The sequence below is a fragment of the Vitis riparia genome, chromosome 7, assembly GCF_004353265.1.
Source record: "Vitis riparia cultivar Riparia Gloire de Montpellier isolate 1030 chromosome 7, EGFV_Vit.rip_1.0, whole genome shotgun sequence".
Taxonomy (NCBI): domain Eukaryota; kingdom Viridiplantae; phylum Streptophyta; class Magnoliopsida; order Vitales; family Vitaceae; genus Vitis; species Vitis riparia.
Genome location: NC_048437.1, coordinates 7000912 through 7025261, shown reverse-complemented (window position 1 = coordinate 7025261; position 24350 = coordinate 7000912). Strand labels below are relative to the sequence as shown.

Here is a 24350-nt window from a genome sequence, read left to right as displayed (position 1 = left end):
ATACTCTTCATTACATATATAAATAAGAATGAAAAGGAAATTAAGAGAAAACCTGGGCTGGCTTGTAATTTCCAGAAAAGATAGAACCCTAGCCAAAACCCCCTATAAAGAGTGGCTTTAACGCAATAACATGTCTCAGTCTCCCACTCTCCGTTAGCCCTCTATTGATCCAACGGCAAGCAGCGAGCGCCACTCACTACTCTGCTACTGAGTACTGAGCACAGCGCAGCCTCCTGCAATGGAGCTCTGCACTACTCGCGCTTTCTCTAATCTTCACCACCGCACCCTCTTCAATCCTCTCGCAAATCGTCTCCGATGGAAAACAACATCTATCCCCTTCAAACAATCTCCAATCTCTCGAACCAGTCCAGGTTTGTGCTTTGCATTATACATTTATTATAATCCGAACCCTACCTTTCTCTACGCATACATTTTTTGTCCATCTGATGCGGTTTCTGTAGTTCTGTTCACCAATGTCTTTTTCTTAAAACCCTAAGTGTACAAACATTCAGGGTTTTTAGTTGGTGTGCAAGTTTTGAACTAGATTGGAGCCGGTAGGGCTTTATACGGCTGGGGGCTTGTACTGTGCCATTAGTGGGTTTTCCAGAACCCTAAATAAAATGACAGCTAGGTTTTGCGGTTGATGCAGAATTTTTAGTCCAGATCAGAGATCGTTGCGACTTTATAAGGCTGATGAACTCATACTGTTTTGTGGCTTAGAATTTCCTTCCGATCCCATAAGCATGGGGTGGACATATGTGCTTATGGTTTGATTTTCATTTATCTTCGAAATTCTATTATAGTCGTTATTAAAAATCAATGGCAACAGACCAGGGATCTTCTCTGAAAATCGGTTCTTATATTGTCTGGGCGGTTATTGATTGAGATTTTCTGACATTTGGGATTGGGATCAATTAGGATTGGAAATGAAATATGCATTGATTCGATGCAGCTTCTCTTTTTAACTGAAGGCAGAAATTCAAAAAAAATAATAATATTAGGTCGTATAGTTTCTGACTAGTATATCTGGTTTCTGTATTTCTTCTTGATGCTGTTACTATCATTCATATCCTGGTCTTTTACATATATTTGTGGTTTGCGACCCATGGGAAAGTAAGATGGATCCTGAGATGCATCTGAGGCTTTTTTATTTTCCATGATTTATAGTGCAAGCATCTTGTATGTGAGTTGCGCATTTTGTTAAGCCATCAATGCAATAACTGTTTGTAATGTATTTTTTGTGCATGAGGTGTCATCCTGCCATTACAGTTGGCAGTAAATTTCTATGAAATCCAGAAAAATGAGGAAAAAGTGGATCTTGATTTACAGTTGCAGTATTTTTTTTTTGTTTTCTTCTTCAGGTTCTCTTTATTTCAATAATCCATTGTTGAGGGCATCAATATCCGAAGGATCATCAAGTGGAGCAGATCAGTATATCGGAGAAGAGCGTGACAGTGTACTAGTCATGGAAGATATTCCAGCAACTGAAGAAAACATATACAATGAAGTTATTCCAACAGAAGCACCCATAGAAGATTCACAAGTGGAAGAGCAGACAGTGGCTTTTGAGTTTCTGGATAATCTCATATAAAGGTTTATTTCACAATAAGTTATTTAATTTATACTGTCAGTTTGGTAGTGATATCTTGACTCCAATTTGTTGTAAATAATTGGATTCCTTACAAATAGAGAAAGGGGTTGTAGTTAAAATGAGTGGTTGCAATGATGAGTATAGGAACTTATTGAAAGTGTCTCAATACTTGATGAGATTGTCGACAACCTTGTCGATCCTGAGCGGTTACCTGAGCAACCCATGTTTCACTTGTTTCATAACTCTATCTACACCCCTTTTTATCCAACTTTCTTTGACCAGTTTCTTCAATTTTCTTGTTGTCTTAAGTTTTCTCATCCCTTTTTATCCCTCTTTCTTTCACCAGTTTCTTCGATCTTCTTATTTTCTTAAGTTTTCTCGGATACCAGCTATGTTACTTACATGGGATTGAATTTATTTTATATCAACTAGTTTTCAGATTATTCTTTTTTTTGTGAACAGAAACTCTTCACTCAGCTTCCTTCTTGATAAATAGAAGTATTCTAAATGGTCATTCAATTTTCTTACAGACATGAGAACCAGGTTTTAAGTAGGGTGGGAAGTTAGTGCATTTGAATGCATATTGGCAAGAATGTTAGAAGTTAATGAAAGTTTGGATGACACATTTATCCTTATCCTTATTGCATTGTGTGTTTTCTCAGTTATGAAGCATTTTGATGAAACTTGAATTTTGGAAACTGCAAGGTTTCATGCTGAATTTAGGGAGCTGAAGAGTTTAAGCTACTGAATTTGCACAAATGAAAATATTATTTGAGTATAAAATTTTAAAGCTGCAACCATAGAGCATGCTCAGCATTTGTTTTCTGTCTCTCTGACTGTAAATCGGAGTCCTTTTTTCTTGGATATTTCTTCTTAAGCAATTGTTGTTATCAAAGACAACAAATGCACATGATGATGATTTATTTTGTATTTTTAGCACTAAATATGATTATCAAAGGACCCTTAGTTCCTCACAATAGCTAAATCATCTTTTGGTTCTTTTTATACTTCTGGAGCCAAATTCTACTGATGGGTTTTATGGCATGTTGACTACATCCACACTTGAATTTCTCCTCTTTCTATCAATTTGTTTTTAGATTCTTTTAGTCTTTCACATTCTTTCCTAAAATTTCTTTAGTACTGGAGGACAAGGAGGATTAAAATTATAAGGTTCGCTCGTCGCAATGGCTTATTAGCCTTGCCGAAGTTGCAATGATCTGAGTCCCCTTAACTTATCAAAAAAAAAATTGAATTAAAATGATCGGAATCTGCTTAGCATTATTTTCTTTCCGTGTAAATACTTTTCTTTGTCTTGTTTGTGGACCTTATTTAGCTTTTTGGTTCACATAATTATTTATATTTTTAAATGGATTATCTGGAAAACCTTACTGGATAAGCATGCATTTGCATGCTGGTTGCTATGAGGATTGCTAGAAAATTATTGAAAGTTTACATGTTCATTGATGATCGACTATCTGAGCAACTCAAGCCTTTTCACTCATATCTAGAGACACAATTTGCTTGTTTATTAATTTTTTTTTTTTAAGTAGCATGATTGCTGGGATAGAATTTCTTCCTTATCAATTCTATTTAAATGTTTTTATAGATATATTTATGTTTCTGTGTTGGAGAACTGAGAGTGTTTCTTATCATGAGGCATATACCTTGCTGTCTGGAAGAATATGGAACTTTGGATTAATTACTTTATAAGTTTAGTAATATATTTTGTTAATTGTGTTGCTTTGTGCTTTCCTTTTATTTTATTTTAGTAATGATGATTCTGTATTATTAGGTTCGCTCATCGGAATGGCTTTATTTGCCTTGCCGGTGATTAATAATCTGAGTCCACTTTGTGCTTTTCTCCTCTCTCTGCCATTTCTTCTCATTTATTTAACACGCTTCTCATTCTTGCTTCTTTTTCATATCAAAACTTGTCTATTGAGTGGTCAATTTTCCATAAATGCTTGAGAAGGGGGGATGGTATTTGAATATCCAAATTGGTTGCTATGATGATGAATGGAAGAAATCTATTGAAAGTTCACACAAATTGCTTGATGAAAGTTTATCCTGAGCGGTTACCTGAGCAACACAAGCATATTTATTTATTTTCATCTTGTAATCCCCCATTTTATTATCTTCTTTTTTTCTTTTTTCCTTTTTTCTGTCAGTTCGTCCATCAAGTTCATCAATTTCTACTGGTTCAAATTTTATTAATAATTCCTTGTACCTTCTTTTGGAGGCAAAACTTGCTTGTTTCTTCTTTAAACTTTGACTTCAATGTGTATGATTCAGTTGGTTCTTTAAATACGCCCACAATTTGTGTTTAATTTGAAATTTTCTGAGTAATTTTTGAGGTGTTCCTTTCCCTTACAGACTATTTTCTGAATTATTTTATCTATAAAGTTCAGACACTTACAATCATTCTGGTTAACAACTTGGTTAAGGATGCTATAGAACATGCTATCTTATGACGTATTCATGAACTACTTGCAGTTTGACTCAGAAGATCCATATTCTATTCTCCTATATGGTACCGGTGCCTTGACTGCCTTGTGGTTTGCATCAGCCATCGTTGGCGCCATCGATTCTATTCCAATAGTACGTGTTGTTATTTTTGTATTGGAAGTTGGAGTTTGTTGGAGTTGTGAAAATTGTTTGTCTTCTTATAGCTGACAATCTGATTGTGTTTGATTTTGTGAAACCAGTTTCCCAAGTTGATGGAAATCGTGGGTCTGGGCTACACATTATGGTTCAGTGCCCGCTATCTAATCTTCAAGGTATATATCCATATGCCACTGATCTTGCTTTATCAGTAGCCTTCTTAATACAAGAGAGTACTAACACCTGCTCAATTACAGCAAAATAGGGATGAGTTGGCTGCTAAAATTGAAGAGCTCAAGCAGCAGGTTCTAGGTTCAGAAGATGAGTAAGGTAGTGCAAAGAGGGCATGTAGAGGGAATGAATTGACATTTGGGCAAGTATTATAGGTAAAGCATTTTTTTTTTTTTTTTTGTAAAAATAAATTCAGAGTTTGATATTTTACCATCGCAATCAAAGTAAATGGGATGGTGCTACTCACACCACAGTTTGTATCACTGGTTTCACCACTAACTAGTGTACCATTGCATCTCATCTTTTGCTTTTTTATTGTTTGTTTTTTTTTTTTTAAACTTCAAAAAAAAAAAAAAAAACCCGAAACTAAGGCTTTAAATTTTTAAAGATTTTTAAAAATTGATTCTGTTTCTGCAAACGGCTAAGCAAGGATCTCATTTGCATGGATAAAAGAAATAATCAATATATTTTTTTGTTCTAACTTGGTTGCCTTCTGTTCAATTTTTTTCTGTCCTCGTGTCGCTTGGTCTGCTTTAGACATTTTTCTTTTAGATGGGCAGCCTGTAGATGGAACTATGATTTGGCAAGACATCCTCTGTGTAATAAGTAGCAAATGCTATTAATTATTTCATTATGCTTTATTTTGAATTTTTTTACGAATGATTCATACAAGTAATATATGAATGATTCTTTAATTCAATGTAGATTTCATGGTTTCTCAATATTTAAGATAGTTATATTCTCTTCAATAATTTGTGGTGATTCAATTAAATCGGAATTTGATATTCTCCCCGTGAGGTTCTCCACACAACCTTGCATGCCAAAGAATTGCATCAAGGAAAAAGATCCTTGGTGGTCGAAGCATTTCAATCAAAGCAGTACTTTTTCTTTCAAATTAAGGTATGGTTTAAAAATTAAGCAATAGATTTATTTTATGTCCTTAAAAAATTTTAATTTGAAAATTGAAAATTTAGTCATGGTTTTTAATTTTTAACTGGGAGAAAAATTTGAAAAAATAAAAAAGAGAAAAGAGACTTAACTATTGTGTGAGGAGGAGGCTTTTGTTGGCACGACATAGTGGTCGCTTTTTATTTTTTTCAGTTAAATAAAATAAAATTTGAAGAGGAGGTCATGTTTGGTTACATAAAGTTTGAAAGAAAATACGAGGGAAAGAAAATAGAGAGGAAAGATAGAAGAAAGAAAAAAAATAAAAAATAAATTTAAAATCAATAAATTATTTTTATATATTATTTTAAAAAAAATTTATGGATGTAACTCTTTTATATATAGATTAAATAATTTAAAAATATATAAATTTCTTAATAATCTTAATTATAATTAATTTTTTATTAGTATTTTTTATAGTAAAATCAAATATGATAAAATCATTTTTCTTATAATTTTTTTTTTTTTAATACTTTTTGAACCAAACATAACCTAATAAAAATTCCATTGGGCCCTAACATCAAAGATGAGGATTCTCACAATGGGCCTGCTGGATATTCTGGTATAGAATCTCGGAAGACAGGAAGCTTGATATGATGAGCCTATGCCGTCCAAAGCAAGCTCACAAATTACTGAAAGTGAATTCATAGCTGAAGCGTGATCAAGTGGTAAGTGGCTGTCCTCATTTCAGCCCTCTTACTCCTTGATGACTTACCACTTACATGCACATGCTGGTCATTAGCATCATTTAAAGCTAAAGTTAAAGCTAAACTGGTTTATACCGTATGAACATCAAAAAACATCGCTTCAAACAGTTATCCGGCTTACCTTCCTTAGGAATTTTGAGTCAAAATGACCCCCTTTATGTATAAAATTTATTTAGTTATAAATTATGTTTATTTAAAAAAAGAAAAAAGAAAAAAAAAAGAAAAGAAAAGAAGAACGGGCCTAACTCCAAAGTGGTAAGTCGGTAAGGTTGGAGCGTAGGACTCAAATACAGTGATGTCCAGGTGGAGTACAGGGAAAAAGTGCATGGTTTCCTACTTTCGCTTTTCTCTCTGCATATGCGTCGGCACATTCAGATTTGGGAACATTTCTCTAACATTTAACCCCACTTACAAATTAAAAAATGGGCATTTTCTGTCAACCACCTCTACAAAACAGAATGTTAGAATGTGAATTATTTATCATCACTGACTTCACTGGAAAACATGTCAAATTCAAAATGGCATGTTTCCCATCATTGCTTAGTTCTCATGTTATGATTATCATCAGACAAACATGATTGAATGTGTAAAAATTCAAACACTGGCTTCTTGCTGAATGTTGTCAAGAGAATTTAAGATTGGTGTGACGCTCTACCTGCTTAGACCTTAATTTTTCTGTTGGTTTAAAAAGTAAGAAAACAAAATTTAATTTGCTTCCAAAAGCGCACTCTTACTTGGCCACTAAGGCATTGACTCACAAGGGTAAAATTGATATTTGGGGTTCCGACAGCTGGGTGCACTGAGTCAAGTTTTGAAAGTGGATTCTTGAAAGGTGGGCCCACTCACTCATCCGAAGTGGCACTCATCGCCGTACCGCCACGTCACATTGCACCATTAAACATTCGACCGTTACAAAGAGCGCGTTTCCCTCCTGCCACGTCAGCTTCACGTTAAACTAAACTCTCCGTTTATTTCTCTGATTCTCGTTTTCCTTTTTGTAATCAAAGGTTTAAACATTATTCATCCGTTTGATACTAAAATCTGGCTTTTTTTTTTTTTTTTTTTGAAAAAAAAATATATAGTTATATATATATATATATATTTCTTCTCTGGTTGTTCTCTCCCTGAATTTTGAAGCATTAAAGCCAAGGGAATAAAGCGTTTATGAAGTCAGAGCAGTCGCTTCACGTTCTTCGATTTTCTCATTGAAATTGCTTTACATTCTCTCTAATAATTCATTTGTTTTTGTGGGATTTGTTTCTGGTAAGTGAATTTTTGTGGGATGATTACTCATATATGTTTTCTTTAGATTCCTGGGCGAAGTTGTTTTGATGGAGGGTTGGAGTCGGTTCTCTGAACTGTTTAGCAAGTGAGATTAATTATTTAAACCTTATGCTTTGTTTGGCAGTGAGAAAATTTGAGAAAACAAAACAAAACTTGGAATGTTATGATACCCACTTCAAAGTTCAAACCTAATGCGCCAAACCCATTATAAGAATTCAAGATTATTTTTTACTTGTATTGTATTTATTATTTTTCTTTCTTTGTACAAGTGTTGTTACTCGGTCTTGAGATTCTGTTTCTGAATCGGGGGTTGGTTGAAGATTAAACCCTGCAAAATGTTTACACAAGGCCTTGATAGTAATGCCCTAAAGTGGGTTGGAGAGGTGAGTGTAACCGTTGAATTTAGCATTAATTTGGTATTAGTTTTCAAGTGTAATACGAGTTTCTTGATGGGTTTTATTTTATTTTTGAAACTTGAATTAGGAGAAGAAGAAAGATATTTCGGTTTTGATTCCTACCCAGGGACTTCAATGTGATCCTATTGCTAGTCTAAGAAATGGTGGGCGAGGCTTTGGGTTGCCTCCTTCAGACAAGTTCCGTAGTGGGTATATGCCATCAGGAATAATTCCAGTATCACGTGCTATACCCAGGAGTGGTGATGATAGTGGGTCTGGATCAGACATGGACATAGGCACCGATTCAGAGGATGACATACACATTGGGCAGGACTCGCTTGATTCATCACCCCAAGATAATAGAATTCCCGTTTCTGCGGGTCCCAAATATCCAACTCCATTGCAAAAGCATAGGTGTACAGAAGATGTGGAGAGAATGGGAGATGGAGGTGGTGGGTTTTCAGTTGGACGACATGGGTGTACAGAAGATGGAACATCAGATTCAGCTGCTGGCTCTGGAGTGTCCTCCACTCAATTTAGAAGCCTCGGTGGTGTTATGCCTCATCGAGCAATGAATGCTTCAGAATCAAACGTTTCTTTGCGGACAGATACGGAAATGGCAGCTGAACAGGTTTCTTTTCCTAATGTTGGGTTTCTTGTTGTAAAATGTTAATGTCTGTGTGATAAATTTTGTGCTTACACTTGGTCATAGTTTAAGGCTAGTGCTTATTTTTAAATTTCATTAAGACTATGTTTGGTTCCTGGAAATTTTGAGGGAAAATACAAGGGAAAGAAAGTAGAGGGAAGGAAAATAAAAACTAGATTTAAAATCAATAAATTATTTTTATATGACACTTAAAACTAATTTTACTTATTTTAACACTTCAATATAAAAATTAAATAATTTGAAAATACATAAATTTCTAACCAATTTTCATTATATTTGATTTTCTTTTGCATTTTCTTTCCTTAACACTTTTCAAGAACCAAACATAACCTAAAATTATCTTTGATTAAGACACTTGTGAGTTGACATATGAACTCTTTAGAAAAAAAAATGAATGCATGGGATCAACTTATTAGCATCATACACATACAGATTTACATTCCACTTTGTTCATACATACATGAATGTAAAATAATTCAAATTGTTTAAAATTCTGTGAGGTTTAATAGTGAAAAACAGTAGAAACTACTTTTTGACTGTTTTAAGTGCTACAAATTAGGCACGAACTGCAAATGGTAACTACTTTGACATAGTGTTTTCTGCTACTTGGTGTACTAGTTGGTTATAGTGATTAGCATATTTAGACTGAAAGCTTTAAATATTTTTAAGTTCTCTGAAATGGAAGTATAGTGCCCTAGGGCTCTATATGGAAAGATTCAGGATGGCATTACACTTCTGAAACATGTTTTATGCTTTTAGGTGAACTCAACTGCATAGTTGGGTGAGAGGGTGGGCTATTTGCTTGTTCACAGCCCAAACAGCTAGCTTCTTAATCTTTAGATTGGCCAGAAGCTATTACTATTCAGGATTTTTGAGTTAGCTAAGCTTAACTTGTGAACTACTGGGCTGCATACCACTGTTATTCAGTTGACTTCATTGTGTAGTTGTGCCTTGGAACAGCTTTCTTCTTCCTAATTTTGCATAGTAGAAGTACTGCCATCAAATTTTCGTTTGCCCAAACTGCTTATTATATACTAGCATTTTTCCTTGAAAACAGGAAGACAAAAAATGAATCTTTTTGTTTAATTGATGCCAAAAATTATTTATCATGCCCCCTGTGGTGCCTTAGCTGGTTGAGTGGCTGCAGGATTTCTATGCCAGAGGAATGCAGAAGCTTTCTGGTGATGATGATATCCCCAGTGCACCCCCATTTGTTGGTTCTAGTCTGGAAATCAACCAAGACAGGGATCAAATTTCAAGTAGTACTGTAACCATAAATGAGCCAAACACAACAAAAAACATTCCCTCAAGCACCACTGCACAGGAAAATAGCAGCAACAGAATTCCTGACCCCTCTGCAAGGTGTGTGCATGGTGTGCGTGCTTCTTTAAATCCAGTAAGAATCTCTTGGTATTGTGAACAAATTGACTCATTCATTATGATTTACAGCATTGCTGAAACTACTGCATCTTTGGGTTCTTTGCCAGCTCGTCTTCCCACATTTCATGCAAGGTAGGTTGGGTATCTGATCCAACTATAGAGCTTAATGTTGGTTTCTGAATCTTATCTACAGTGCTTATGATAAACTCAACCATTGGACAGAGTAAATAGTTGTAATCATAATTTGGTTAATCCATTTCTTTGATAAGAAAGAACAATGTTGTTGCATCAAATCAAAAAGCACAAGAAGAATGATCATCCTTAAATGTGACACATACAAATTTGGTCAATCCATTCGTTGTTTCTAGTAACTGTTCTGTAAATTGGATTCAGTGGGCAAGGTCCATGGTGTGCTGTGATTTCTTATGATGCATGTGTTCGGCTTTGTCTTCACTCATGGGCTGGGGGTTGCATGGAAGCACCCCTCTTCTTGGATAATGAATGTGCACTGTTGCGAAATGCATTTGGGTGAGTTCATAGTTCCTATCTTTTTATTTCTTCTTAAACGCTACTGTTTTGACATTTAGGATTTTATTTTGGCTTACATATGAAAAATGCTACCAAGAACCTAAGAAATGTAATTGATAGGACTATTTAAAACTTAAGCTTCTACTAACTTAGACTCTTTGCTGTTGTGAGAATCTTGAAAATAAAACACTGCATATTTCTTGATTTTGAGTGACCCCATCTACTTTGCCCTAGCTAATGAACCCTTTTTCTCCATGCATCCTTGTTTAAGGTCATATATTTCATTGGACCCTCACAGTCATGTATTTACTTGCCATCTCAACCCAAATTCCTTTAGGTCTTTCTTTTTTCTTTATGCTGCCTTAAACTTGAAGTAAGAAGTGATTCACTAAATTTGTGGTGTAGAGGGAAGTACACTAGGAAGAACTGTCCACATGACAAGAACCTTTCACTAGGGAAGCTAAATGAAATTTAATTAGCACGTAGAATTGAAATAATTTACATCAGGTAAGTGGGTTCAAATCACTTGGTTTCAAAAACTTGTCATCACCTTGCAAAGTATCTACATCATGAAATTAAAAATGAAAATTTTTATCATTGGTCTCTCTTAAAGAAGCCTCATTAGGCCATTTAATTATGAGCTACATATTTTGTGCTCCATTGAAGCTATGATTTTAAACACCATGTTTGGCTATTAAAACTTTAAAGATGAAAAGATATGGACTTTAATCTATGTTCTGGCTGCTAAGCTCTGAAATGCATCAGCAATTAATGTTACTGGAATAGGATCATAGGAAACTCTTCTGTACCGTGTGCTCCCTTGAACTTTATTTCTGTGTGTATATCCTGTTACTTTCCTAATGAAGTTTTTACCATTCATGACATCTAATATTGAGTTCTATTTTGCAATTTATGCTTTTAATGCCAATTTTCTTGGAAAAAAAATACAGTCTGGAACAAGTACTACTACAATCAGAGGAAGAACTGTTGGCAAGACGATCTTCAGATATAGTCAGTGAGGGAGTTGCACCAAAACTGAAGAAAATCATTGGAAAAATGAAAGTTCAAAGTATTGTTATGTATTTTTTATTTTTTATTTTTTATTTTTATGCATTTTCATCATGCTTGCACTAAGTTTGTATGTCAAGACCTCTATCACCTGTCTGAAATTTTGATCATTTGGCAGCACGAAAAGTGAAAATGGCTCGAGACCCACCTACTGGCTGCAGTTTTACATCTCTAAAGCAACCAACAATAAATATGGAATCATTTTGGTTTCGTTTCTCCAAATTAAAATCAACCCTTCATTCTGGATGGGTTGCTGTGAGGAAAGTTAATTTTGCTCCCCGTATACCTGTAAATGGTTCTTTTTCAAGTCGGAGTTTAGCATATATGCATGCAAGCACTCGATATATAAAACAGGTCTCTGGACTCTTAAAAATTGGGGTGACTAGTATGTGCAACAGCGGTTCGCCATCTTATGAAGCAGTGCAAGGTACAAAAATCTCTGCTCAATTTAGAATTTATGACCTCTCTATAATTTGTTGCTTTCTATGAGCTATTTCCAACATTGACATGTGTTCATATAAACTTTGATGGATCACCTCTTGGATGGAAAAACTAAAGCGCCAAATTTTGAATTCGGTGTTTAATTCAGACTTAGGTATAGAGATTAATTCGGACTTGGGTATTTAACCAGCAAAATACCATAACAAAGCTGGGAAGTCAATGTTAATGTCTGCTAAACTATTGAACCTGACTAACCCTTACAGTGAATATTTGGTGTCATGAATCATATTTTCCATTGGTGCTATCTCCAGAGCAATGTTGTTCTCTATTTAAACTATGCTCTTTCATGATAACAAACTTAGAATCATTTCCAGGCTTTCTATTGTCCTTTTTTAGTGCCTTGACATTTCCAAGGAAAACACTTGGATGAGCGTGAAAAACTTTCAAATATGAGTACCTCAGGGGGCTACTATTCTAGCAACTGTCAGGTGTAGGAAGGGTAAAATTTGCTCAGTATTTCAAGAATAATTTTGGGAATATTTGAGAAATTTTTTGAATGGGAGAAAAGCAAAGCTTCTTAGGAGTAGGGATGGATAATTGTCATTTGGTAATTATTTTGGAATAGAATAAATTGCAATACTTGCTATCAGAAAATGAAAATGAAAAAAAAAAAAAAATTGCTTCACCTGCTATATGTGTCAATTATTTTACTATGCACCATGAAAGCATGTTCCTTGTGCTTCATGAAAGTTTTATCTAGTTTCAAATTGCGGATTGGTGAACTTAGATTGGGTTTTGTCTGCAGATCTAGGTGCTAGAATGTGGACATCCCTTCCCATAAAAAAATGTGGACGTAAAATTGAAAAAGCATGGTATCCATCTTCTAATTCTCTATGTGAATAAGCAAGATGGCAGGTATGAAAAACCTAAATCTATAACTCTGTCCATGTGAAGAGTTCAACGTGGTGTAATAAAAACAGAAAATGTCCATACATCCCACTACCATAATAAATAGTAAAAAATATGGATCAAGAGAAAGTACCTCCAGACACAATTTCTGAGGTCTCCTATACCTTTTTTAATAGAAAATTAAAACTTTGTTAACAGAAAAAATATATCACAAAGGAGGATAAAAACGAAAACATAATATGCCCCATGGCATAAGATGGTACCAATTAATTGGGAAAAAACTCTGAAGAAGTTCTGGGTTGTAACATGTCATTAAATCCAATTATTTCATGTCATTACATTACACTACCAGGTCATTTAGGTCCATACAAGTGCTCGTGCAGTTGACCTAAATTAAATATATAAATATATATACACAGCTGGAATGAGGAACTGCTAGTCACTGAGTTTACATGATCTGAGTTTAGGTGTTGTTTTGTTGTCAGAAACCTATTCTTGTTTATTGAGATTGAAAAGTTCATCTGAAGAGGATGCAGTTCGCATGCAAGCAGGATCTGGTGAAACCCATGTATTGTATGTGTTTTAATTTTAATTTGTTTATTTATTTTTCTCTATTTTATTTACTCCTTGTTACTCCTTTGTTGTTAGAGGTGATAGTCACTTTTCTGTCTATTTCAAAACAGCTTCCCAGATAGCATTGGCGATGATCTGATAATTGAAGTCCAAGATTCTAAAGGACAGTATTATGGTCGTGTTGTAGCTCAATTGGCCGCTATCACAGATGAGCCAGTAAGATTTGTCAAACCTACTTATTATCTGTGAAGATTAGTATAGCAGATAGTGATGCCGGAGGATTCAATGTTTGGTTGAATGCAGAGTGACAAGCTCCGCTGGTGGTCTATATATCATGAGCCAGAGCATGATCTTGTGGGCAGAATACAACTATACATAAACTATTCAACTATTGTGGATGAGAATAGTCATCTTAAGGTACATTTGAGATCTTATCCTCTTTTAAGTTTCAGAAATACATGCTACATTTGCTGTTTTATTTGTTGCCTGCTTTACGATGTTCTGCTAGGAATATTAATTATACATGAAGGACCAACTAAAATGAGAAGCCCTCCTCCAGATTTGTTCTAAGCATGACATCCTTAGATGCCACAATATCACATATAGCAAAATGGTACATGAACTGGAATGTAACTCTTGTTACCAATTATGTAACATGTCAATGTGGTAAAATGTAACATCTGCTTTGCAAATTACAAGTAGTTTACAGCATTGTTATGTTGGATAAGATGTGATTGGTCAGTTACATTTTTTTATCTAAATATATAATCTTCCATCTCCTCTTAACTATAAGAGTAAAAAAATAGTTTACATATATAGATAGGAAATACACAATGCCATACAAATAACAAATATCAATGGGGAAGAGTGAAATGATAGTTCACATATATAGATAGGAAAAAATACAATGGCGTACAAATACATAAGTAAAAATGGGGTCTATACAACAAGATAATGTGTTGAAACTTCTTGTTGTTTATATCAGTGGCAAAGTCTAGACATCAATATTTCAAGTTCAATTGTTTGGGTGTCAAATGTCAATAAGGTAAAATTAACCACAAGGTAAAATGATCATCTGAAATGGGTATTTCACTAACTGAATGGATGTAGGCTTGTAGCAGATTTATTTACAATGACCATCAGTAATTACATGGAATGAGAGCAACAGGATTGCTATAACTCTGGAAATCATTACATGGTATTAACTTCTCCTTTTCGTCCTAGTGTGGTTCCGTTGCAGAAACTGTGGCATATGACTTGGTGTTAGAAGTTGCAATGAGAGTTCAACGTTTTCAGCAAAGACATTTGTTGCTACATGGTCCATGGAAGTGGTTAGTGACCGAATTTGCCTCCTACTATGGAGTTTCAGATACATACACCAAGTTAAGGTATTGAGATGTCACAGATGGGATGATTTTTTGTATGTGGATAATTTTCCATACATCACAAAGAATTCTAAATTGCTGTTTGATCAGATACTCTCTTATGTTGCTTGCAGATACTTATCATATGTTATGGAAGTAGCAACACCCACTGCAGACTGCCTAGGCTTGGTCCATGACTTGCTGCTACCTGTGTTAATGAAATGCTCCAGTAGGGGTGTTTTAAGCCATCAAGAGGTAGGAGTTGAATTTTCGTGAAATTCTGGCCTTATGAGTTTGCATGTTTAGTTTTGGAGGGTTCTGTGTTTAAGGGTGAATGACAGGTCATTCAGGTCAGTAGGCCTCTTTATTTGGGTTGTCATGATCCAAAAGTTTCAACTTAAACCTTACATGTTGAAACAAAAGAGAGGGTGACCGAAAGGGAAAGTGTTTTAACACCACAGGTTCTAAAAAAATCATGCATTGTAGCTTGGATCTATCTGATTGCTCCTACTTTGCAAATACATTTATCACCCGATGACCCCTTTGTGCTCCATAAAAAAACTTGCAACTATTTTATGTTACGTCTCAGGCATTTAACTTTCAATGTGACACTAATGCTTGTTGTAGTGTCTCAGAATAAACAACCATGCTCTCATCATTTTTGTAAGGTTAGCTGTTCTTAGTAAAGGTCACAAGAGTTACTGTTTTCATGTTAACCATTATGCAGAATCGCATCCTTGGGGAGATTGAGGATCAAGTTGAGCAGATTCTTGCTTTGGTTTTTGAGAACTACAAGTCCCTTGATGAATCATCTCCATCAGGAATGTTGGATGTTTTTGTGCCTGCAATTGGAAATGCAGCTCCTGCTTTGGAACCTGCTGTAAAGCTTTACACTCTATTCCATGACATCTTGAGTTCTGAGGCTCAGTTGAAGCTTTGCAAATATTTTCAGGTGTTGTAAACTGACTTCTTCATGCTTATGCTTCCTTAATTTTCCCCTTTCTATTATTTTTCTAAGTTACAAATTGCTGTAGGCTGCTGCAAAGAAGAGATCAAGAAGGCACTTGGCTGAAACGGATGACTTTATTTCCAGTAATAATGAGAGCACATTGATGGATTCTGTGACTCTTTGTACAGCTTACCAGAAGATGAAATCATTGTGTTTAAATATTAGAAATGAAATTTTTGCTGACATTGAGATCCACAATCAGCATGTTCTGCCCAGGTAAAATAATCAGTACGTCCTTTATTATTACATGATTTTTTTTAAAGCATTTGGCACATTTAGGGGGCAGTGGTAGGCCTACTACTGTGATCCAAAGAATTGCATTTCGCAATTATTACAGTTTATTGATGTAAATAGCGATTTTTGCCAGATGCTATTTTTGAATTCCCTTCGGGGAATTGTTTCTGACTTTTCTTATGTGAGATTCACTCTTGTGTATGTTTGTAATTTAAATATTAGCAGTACTGCTTACCAATTATATTTCTATGAGTTTATAAAAAAAAAATTCCTTGAATCTTTAATACTTGATTAGTTTCTAATTTGATTTCTTTTGCAGTTTTATTGATCTACCAAATCTTTCTTCAGCCATATATAGTGTGGAGCTATGCAATAGATTGCAAGCCTTCCTTCTTTCGTGTCCTCCTTCTGGCCCCTCGCCTCCTGTGACTGAACTTGTTATTGCAACAGCAGACTTCCAAAAGGATATAGCTTGCTGGAACATTAGGTAATTATTTTGCCTTATTTTACTCCATCTTCTTCTTCATTGTACAAAAACAATTGTCTAATGGGATTTGCTCTTTAATTTGTTTGGGGTGTCATGGGTGCTGCCTTTCTCAGTTAGAGAGATGCTTCTTAGTTGGCATAGTTCTTTTGTGGGCAAAAAGCGCAAGAAGGTGTGGAGAGCAGCTCCTCTTTACATTTTTTGGACGGTTTGAAAGGCGAGAAATAGATTGGCCTTTAATGATGATGTGCTGTCAATCTAGAGATTCAAATACATTTTTGTTTTCTCTTTGGTCAGAGGCCAAGTTGTTTATAGCTGATCGCCCTTTAACTATAGTTAGTTTTATTGATTGGTTGGGTTCTAGATAAGGGTGTTTTTTGGGCCAGCTGGGTGCTTATTTGTTTCTTCTTTTATGGCTGGTTTGGCGGTGGGTGTATAGGTATTGTATACCTTGAGTCGCTCTTTTGGCACCTCTTTTTAATAGATCTTTTCTTACCTATCAAAAAAAGAAATATTTACTCCATATTGAGACTTTTTTGTGTGTGATCTTCACTCATCTAATGCTCTTTCTCAGTCCTATCAAAGGTGGAGTGGATGCGAAAGAATTATTTCACTTGTATATAATTGTCTGGATTCAAGACAAGCGTCTTGCTTTGCTCGACTCATGCAAACTAGATAAGGTAATATGTCTAACAAGCATTATTTTATATAAATTGGAGCACTCAAGTTTAATGGAAATCACTGGTTCCTTTTATGATCTAGAATATTTACTTGAGCAGTGATGCCTCTTTCCCTTCTGCTTTGATGCAAACAAGTTAATGAAGTGATTAGAATGCTTATATTGTTTCTAACAAATTAGATGTTGTATCATATTTCCTACTATTTGTTGATTTTTACTGAATTATTTTCAGGCTAGCTGATAAGTGGTTTAATTCCAGTCAATCATATAGTTTCTACCTTATTATATTCACGTTATTGGAAAACATCCCATTTTTTCACAATGATTGTTACTATTTTATGGAAATTGACTAGATAAGACTTACTTTCAGGTAAAGTGGTGTGGAATCAGAACACAACACTCTACCACACCCTTTGTAGATGAAATGTATGAGCGGCTGAAGGAGACATTGAATGAATATGAAATCATCATTCGTCGCTGGCCAGAATATACAATTGTTTTGGAGAATGTATGTCCAGAAATGGTTCTTAACTTCTTACCATTTTTGTTTTATTTCTGTATTTATTTATTTTTTGCTGGCTTGAGTTTATTAATGGCATACAGATATATAACACATATTTTGAGGAGAGCAGCCTTAGTTGTGGTTTTTTTTTTTCTCTCTCTTGTATAAGAACAAAAGGGGGAAAATGGTACAAGAAACATCCTTATGGAAAATTGGAGTAAACAGCAAACACGACAATAAAAGAGGAAACCTGTCACACAAAGTCTCAATGAGTGAAAAAGTTCCCCTCAAATTCTTTGGCCTTCCCCATTTAGCATATCACCAGCTTCCGATTTGTGACCTGAAGGATGGGATAATCTCCTTCAACAAAGGGTGGTGATGATGTGGATGGGGAGTGTTAAAAGACCATTGTTAAGACTCCAAAAGCTTCCTGATTCTTGTCCTAGGCCTCCATGTCCTCTAATGCATCAAGACTCCAAAAGTCTCTATTTTCCGAAGCTTGGGACCTACCTAAGATGTCTTTAGCCAAACATATTATGAACAAGATCTTGTCTCTTTACTAATCAAGAGTACAACTCATCCACTGATATAAATCAAAGAATCCAAGAACCTCTACTTTCTGTGGAAGCTTAGGACCAACCTAGGATTATCTTTTGCCTAACATTTGCAGTTGGATATATGGATTTTTTTTTTTTAAACATTCATTTGAAATTTGGGAAATGGTCTGAATGGCATTATCTTTCAGTTACATGAATATGGTCTTCTGAATTGGGTTGGCTTTTGACCTGTATGATTGTCAATATTGCATCTGTCAAAATCGAGGTTCCAAACCTGTAGTGCAAATCCAGTCTCCAATTATTATGGCACCTTTCTCTTTTGTTCATTCATTACTTGGTATTGCAGTTACTTATTTTACAGTTACTTATTTCTGTTCACGGTCTGTATGTGTTAAAAGGCTGTTGCAGATGTTGAGAAGGCAGTTTTAGAAGCTTTGGAGAAGCAATATGCCGATGTTTTATCACCATTGAAGGACAATCTGGCAACTAAGATATTGGGGCTCAAATATGTGCAGAAATTTGCAAAACGAACAGTAAACACCTATACAGTCCCTGGAGAGGTGAGCTTCTGATTCTGCCACATACTTGGTTAATGGAAGGAGAGGACTGAGCCTATACAAAAGTTCACATGCCTCAAACCCAAGCTCTGAATGTGGCAACATCCTGAACTAACCCCCACCCATTCCAGAGAAATGGTTCTTTTTCTCTTTTCCTTTTCTTTTTGTTTTTCTTTTTGATGCATGGAGTCAGAGGTTACATTTATTTTTCAGCTGGGAATTCTTTTAAATTCCATGAAAAGGATGCTGGATGTGCTGCGGCCCAAGATAGAAACCCAGTTGAAGTCATGGGGTTCTTGCATCCCTGATGGTGGAAATGCAGTGGCAGGTGAGCGTCTCAGTGAAGTAACTGTGATGCTTAGAGCCAAATTCAGAAATTATGTGCAAGCAATTGTTGAGAAACTTGCAGAGAATGTGGGTACCTGATTTCCTCAGTGATATTTGTTTAAGATTATTAATGTTCGTGTTAAGATAAGGGATTATGTCTTGTTTCTTTGTATGTACAGACAAGGGTGCAGAGTGCCACAAAATTGAAGAAGATAATCCAGGACTCAGAAGAAACCGTGGTAGAATCAGATGTACAAAGTAGAATGCAGCCATTGAAGGATCTTCTAACAAAGACAATTGACCACCTTTATACCGTCTTTGAAGTTCATGTGTTCATAGCAATCTGCCGATGTTATTGGGACCGGATGGGACAGGTAAGTTATGCAGCACAAATCCAAAACAAATTAATCAGATTTGTAAATATTACATGGACTGTTTCTTTTGTGTAACAGGATGTGCTAAGTTTTTTGGAGAATAGGAGAGAGAACCAGTCTTGGTATAAAGGCTCACGAATCGCTGTGTCTGTAAGTTTCACTTTACCATCCAAGCTTTCTGCTGAGGTTGAAATACTCTATGACACAGACTATTTAGTCCAAAAGTGCTGTTAGATTCTAACCTATTTAAAACCTTCCCAAGATTTTGAGATTTCAAACTCCCATATAGATGTTAAATTATCTTGTTAAGTTTTTTTCACAATTTTGTAGCTTTAGTAATTTTCTTTCAATTTTAATTAATTTCACAGGATCCAACCTTAGCCCGCTTGAAAACCTGTTACTATATATACATAAATTGTGCTTAAATATTTTTAAATGCATGTTAATAGTGCTTTGATATATATGGTTAATAGCTTTGGGATGGTGTAGACCAAAATTGAACAACAAAGTGTTGATTAATCCAGATATATTGTACATTGCACTGGTATATCTCTTACAAGGTAGTTCTAGGCTTCTAGCATAAGATATCTTAAGTATTAATTTACATTCTTAGTAGGTAGCATAACAATTTATCTGACGATCTTCGTGTGGCCTAACCAGTATGAGTGAATTGAATTAATCATCTAATGAATAGAAATTTCTCCTACTACTGATCAACCTCCCACACCAAGGGTTATATAGAGCATCCTATTTTCTTCACTTATCTACTGTAATTTATGTAACAATTATGCATATATGCATATATGCAGATTTTAGATGACACATTTGCATCACAAATGCAACAATTACTTGGAAATGCACTGCAAGAGAAAGACCTGGAGCCACCCAGATCGATAATGGAAGTGCGGTCCATGCTCTGTAAGGATGCTGTAAACCACAAGGAGAACAACTACTATTTCTAGACTCTAAATTTCTAATTACCTGTACATACATACAAGTCCAAGGAGGCCCTCAGTTTCTCTCCATTATCATCAAATTGAAGCAAGGAAGGAACACAGACACTGTCACCCTCATATGTATGATCCGGGTTTGATGATTTTTCAGTTTTGATGAAGTTGCCCCACCATGGCCTCCATGGAGGTTATCATTTGTTATTCTTTTTTTTTTTTAGAGAATATGGATTATGGAAGACAGTGTTCATCACTTTTATTTTCTTGTTGCATTTCCAGCAGACATCTTGTTTCAACTTGTGAGCTGTGATTCACGTAACCGATTTTGTGTATATGGTATACCGTATTAAGGGTTTTTGCAGTTGCAAGTTGAATGAATTAGAGGGCTCGTTTGGGAGTGACTCTGGTTAAAACATTTTCTATCCATAATGTTTACTTTAGCAGCACTTCCATGCTTAAAACCATTTAGTTTATGTTTAGGTAATTTTTTATTTTTATAATTTTTTTTTAATTTAAAAAATAGAAAATGCATGGAATGTTTGATAATCTATTTAAAAAGAAAATGCTTACACGTGTGAAGTGATTTTTGGAAAAAAAATTTGATTTTTCAAATTTTGACTCTGATATCGGATGAATCGCGGATGAATCTCCGCCGCGCCGCAATGGCAATGAATCACGGATTGTTTCCATGTTTGGGAGCTGAAAAATATATAAATTATTTGAAAATTTCGAATTTCCACTCATTTTTCAGCCGCCAAATGCGGGGTCAAATCTTAACGAACTTTTGACGGTCGATATTCTTGGTGTCCAAACGACGTCGTTTTCGAATGTTCTTTTACTTGCCAGCGAATTTGCAACAGAAAAGCCCGCTACACTGACAGTGCGGTCACGAAAAGAGGCATTTTATTTATTTATTTATTTTTGCTTACGTGGGCTTTTCTATTTGTCCAGCAATTCCGGAACTCCTTAATTTTTGCTGCCATGATTGGAGAGTTGCACGCCTTCTTGAAGAAAAATCACGAGAAACTTGAAATTACGTTGGAAATAGATAGAGTTGAACGACATGATGGCTGATTGCTTGTAAGATTTGAAAATCGAATTTCAAAAAAAAAAAAAAAAAAAAAAAAAGAATGCTTTTGGCAGTGAATTAACTTAATTGCCATATCAAGACAAAGCATGTCTGAAAAGTGAAACGAATAACAATGGCAGACAACATAAGAAAGAAGTAGGCATGTGTTTGGCATTGTCGTCCATCCATTCATTCACGTGGCTCCAACCATAAACTACAAAGCAAAGCATGTTTCCATATTCGAGTCTCATCACCCACTGTCCATCTTTGTTAAACTCATGCATTAATTTTTGGATCAGAATATGGGAATATTTGCAGAAAATAGAAAACCCAAAATTAATAGTGGGTGATGACTGATGGATGATGGGTGATAAGTGTGAAGAGTCGGTGGGGCCATTTGGAATACGTTGCTTGCGGGTGGGGTTTCCGTTGGAAAACAAGAAACGGAGAGGCAAGACTCAAAAAAGGCAAATGCACTTTACTCTCTTCCTCTCTCTTTCTGCTTTCTTGATTCTGCTTTATTTCCAAGGATTTGGATTTCAAACTTGCATTGGCCTCACTGTACACTTGCCGTCTTGTCCTTGGGTCCATATTCTCCCTTTCATTTGTTTTTTATATCTTCTGTTTTTTTGTTCTGAGTTTTGAGGTTTTCTTTTGATCTGCTCCTTATTCATTTAAAAAGGAAATTACATTTTAAGATGTCTTGGTTATGACTTATGTGTGAGATACACTTCATCACTGTTAGTCCATCTCAACGTGTATATATATATTCTATAATTTGCGTATGGAGATTATTGAGTCTTGGCTTGGTTTTTGATATGATACAGCACTGCCGTTTCTGGGGGTTAACTTTGATGATCCAGGGAGAAAGATGGTGATCCAAACTGCCGAATTTTCTGTGGTACACATGGTTAACAGAATTGTGTTTGGATGTGCTGCCGTTGTTTCAGAGAAAAAGAAATGGGTTGAGCGGCATTTATCCATTAAAGGATGTTGAATTTGTATGGTAGACGATGATTGATCTTTTTGGTGTTTCAGGGAGGATCTGATGTGAGTTCTGCGACCACTGGGTGGGCTGATCAGTTGTGTTATCATGCCGGAAATCGGGTAACCCTCCATTTATAGTATTGTCTATTACATGTATATGTCATTGCGCCTGGGTTACTTTGAGGTGCTGGTACTGTATGATTGGTTATTGAATGTTTTGTTCACTTGATTGTGTTATTGGCATTGTATTTGGTATTAGATTGGGTAATAAAGCTGTTTTGATCTTTATCTAGGCTTCAAAGTATAAGTATTAAAAATTTTAGATGGTGCATTGATTATTGAACCGAAATGTTGAATATTGAATTGATTATATATGTATTGGAAAGTTTGTAAATCCTTCTCCTACATCTCAAAATGAACTATAGTTACTCATGGATGGGTATCTTGAGAATCCAAAAACCACCACCCTTGCTGGTCATTCAGGTAATGAAGTGATGCATTTGTCTTAGCCTCCTTTTGGTGAACTGAGAGGTTAAGAAAGTAACTGCGTGCCAGAGGAGATGGCGAGATGCACATTCTTCCTTCACTTTTGGAGGTGATCACAAGTAGTGAGCTTGAAAAACCGCTTTTACACTTCGATTATTCTCAAATGAGCATGGTAGCATAGTATTGGCGGAGGGGTTTTTATGTCCATTTGAGTGAGAAGGTACATTTCATACTCTCCATGGGTCTGTGTTAACATCGGCTTATTTCCAAAAGCACCTTGAACTCACATATCATTTGACATATTTGAACTTCCTATTTTGAAAAACTTATTTTGGCCATTTGATTGAGTGAATTTCAATTTTTCACAAGTATTCCCTATTTCATGATGCAATATCATGAGATAGAGAAGGTACCAGCAACAAATTACTCAGTTATGCAAAGAGTTAGGATCTAATTCTATCTTTTACAGTGTCTTGTTCATCTTTGTTGGCTCCTAGCAACAAATGTGATACGTTCTTGGATTTAAAAAGTTGGAGTTAAGCTGTTGATTCTAAAATGTGACACTCATTTGAATTATCTTGGGCTGCTAATCATAAAAATCTAGGCATCAACCATGTATTTAAATGGTTATATATAATCATAGGCCATTGCAAACTCATGGATGAATGCTATGCTTTATATGCCTTCTGTCATCAGCGGTTTTGGATTCAGTTTTGGCATCATGAAATGCCTTTCTCCCTCTGCAGTTGATTTCATGTTTATGCACTTCTCTTTTAGTTTACCAACGTAATTCTATCCTGAAATCCATATTTCTATACAGGTTTTCAAGAGTGGACCACTCTTTATATCATCCAAAGGTGCATTTTTCTTTGCTGGATTGTTCATTTGTTTGCTCATAACATTATGTTCAGACTTGCTTTGGGGAACTTGGAAGTGTTTCTCTCATGAACTTTTCTAATTCTATCATATGGACTGTATATACTTTTGCTGCCTCTCAGTTTAAACAAGAAGCTACACCCTGATTGCCATCTTGCTATAAAATCTGACCTCATATTGGTTTTCTTCATGAGTTTAGGATACACAATTTAAACTAAAAAAGATCATATACTAAGTCAAACAATCATGTTATATATCCCAATTCTGTTCTCAACAACAATAATACAAGAATCTCTTGACTGAATTGTAATCTGCTATTATGATTTTTTCTGGTCTAAAATTACAAATGTTCATAGCACAATGGATGATAGAGATTAGAGAATAATATATCATCCACTATGGATACATAATCTGTTTCTACACAAACACAATTTAAACAAGACATTTATTATGTACTAAAAGTTCAAAGATTTATGTCTTGAATAGTTCTTTTGCATATTTCTTCGAAGATGAATAAATGTGGTGTATATCGAATTCAATAATATCATAAAAACAACAGGCTTTATAACAACAGC

The 24350-nt window shown here is 35.3% G+C and overlaps 3 protein-coding genes and 2 non-coding genes across 12 annotated transcripts in view; all 5 read left to right on the top strand.

Moving 5' to 3' along the window:
• Nucleotides 1-132: 132 nt before the first annotated feature.
• On the top strand, nucleotides 133-4723 carry LOC117918947 (protein CURVATURE THYLAKOID 1D, chloroplastic). The gene is made up of 5 exons (XM_034835943.1): nucleotides 133-371; nucleotides 1362-1586; nucleotides 4083-4189; nucleotides 4297-4368; nucleotides 4450-4723. The coding sequence occupies exons 1-5, from the start codon at nucleotides 239-241 to the stop codon at nucleotides 4519-4521; spliced, it is 609 nt and encodes a 202-aa protein (XP_034691834.1). The 5' UTR covers nucleotides 133-238; the 3' UTR covers nucleotides 4522-4723.
• LOC117919494 lies at nucleotides 1718-1810 on the top strand. The gene has a single exon (XR_004652090.1). It is a non-coding gene; the product is annotated as a small nucleolar RNA snoR128 (small nucleolar RNA).
• LOC117919495 lies at nucleotides 3593-3678 on the top strand. Its single transcript, XR_004652091.1, has one exon. It is a non-coding gene; the product is annotated as a small nucleolar RNA snoR128 (small nucleolar RNA).
• A 2477-nt stretch (nucleotides 4724-7200) lies between the features above and the next one.
• On the top strand, nucleotides 7201-20772 carry LOC117919422. Its single transcript, XM_034836620.1, has 22 exons — nucleotides 7201-7742; nucleotides 7843-8385; nucleotides 9551-9783; nucleotides 9871-9933; nucleotides 10195-10329; nucleotides 11280-11398; nucleotides 11516-11824; nucleotides 13233-13320; nucleotides 13431-13536; nucleotides 13624-13737; nucleotides 14545-14708; nucleotides 14819-14939; nucleotides 15412-15636; nucleotides 15719-15909; nucleotides 16247-16414; nucleotides 16986-17091; nucleotides 17461-17598; nucleotides 18548-18709; nucleotides 18920-19120; nucleotides 19213-19407; nucleotides 19486-19557; nucleotides 20217-20772. Exons 1-22 carry the CDS (start codon nucleotides 7695-7697, stop codon nucleotides 20367-20369), a joined length of 3654 nt encoding a protein of 1217 aa, XP_034692511.1. The 5' UTR covers nucleotides 7201-7694; the 3' UTR covers nucleotides 20370-20772.
• Nucleotides 20773-21799: 1027 nt separating this feature from the next.
• Nucleotides 21800-24350, top strand: part of LOC117917381 (rho GTPase-activating protein REN1-like) — a 39842-nt gene continuing 37291 nt past the window's right edge. For 2 of the 8 annotated variants that reach the window (XM_034833637.1, XM_034833636.1), the window contains exons 1-4: nucleotides 22055-22146; nucleotides 22254-22327; nucleotides 22465-22533; nucleotides 23720-23756. In XM_034833637.1, the coding sequence (XP_034689528.1) occupies nucleotides 22143-22146; nucleotides 22254-22327; nucleotides 22465-22533; nucleotides 23720-23756 (184 nt within the window). In that variant the 5' untranslated portion in view covers nucleotides 22055-22142. The other 6 variants (XM_034833645.1, XM_034833642.1, XM_034833638.1 and 3 more) reach the window with 6 other exon arrangements.

Bases quoted from the DNA above. Each gene is read 5' to 3' on its own strand.
- LOC117918947 (XM_034835943.1), top strand. From the start codon at position 239: ATGGAGCTCTGCACTACTCGCGCTTTCTCTAATCTTCACCACCGCACC. The intron at 1,587-4,082 runs TATAAAGGTTTA...TGAACTACTTGC, and splicing joins TGAGTTTCTGGATAATCTCA to AGTTTGACTCAGAAGATCCA. The intron at 4,190-4,296 runs GTACGTGTTGTT...TTGTGAAACCAG, and splicing joins CCATCGATTCTATTCCAATA to TTTCCCAAGTTGATGGAAAT.
- LOC117919422 (XM_034836620.1), top strand. From the start codon at position 7,695: ATGTTTACACAAGGCCTTGATAGTAATGCCCTAAAGTGGGTTGGAGAG. The intron at 11,399-11,515 runs GTATTGTTATGT...ATCATTTGGCAG, and splicing joins TGGAAAAATGAAAGTTCAAA to CACGAAAAGTGAAAATGGCT. The intron at 19,408-19,485 runs GTAAGTTATGCA...TTTGTGTAACAG, and splicing joins ATTGGGACCGGATGGGACAG to GATGTGCTAAGTTTTTTGGA.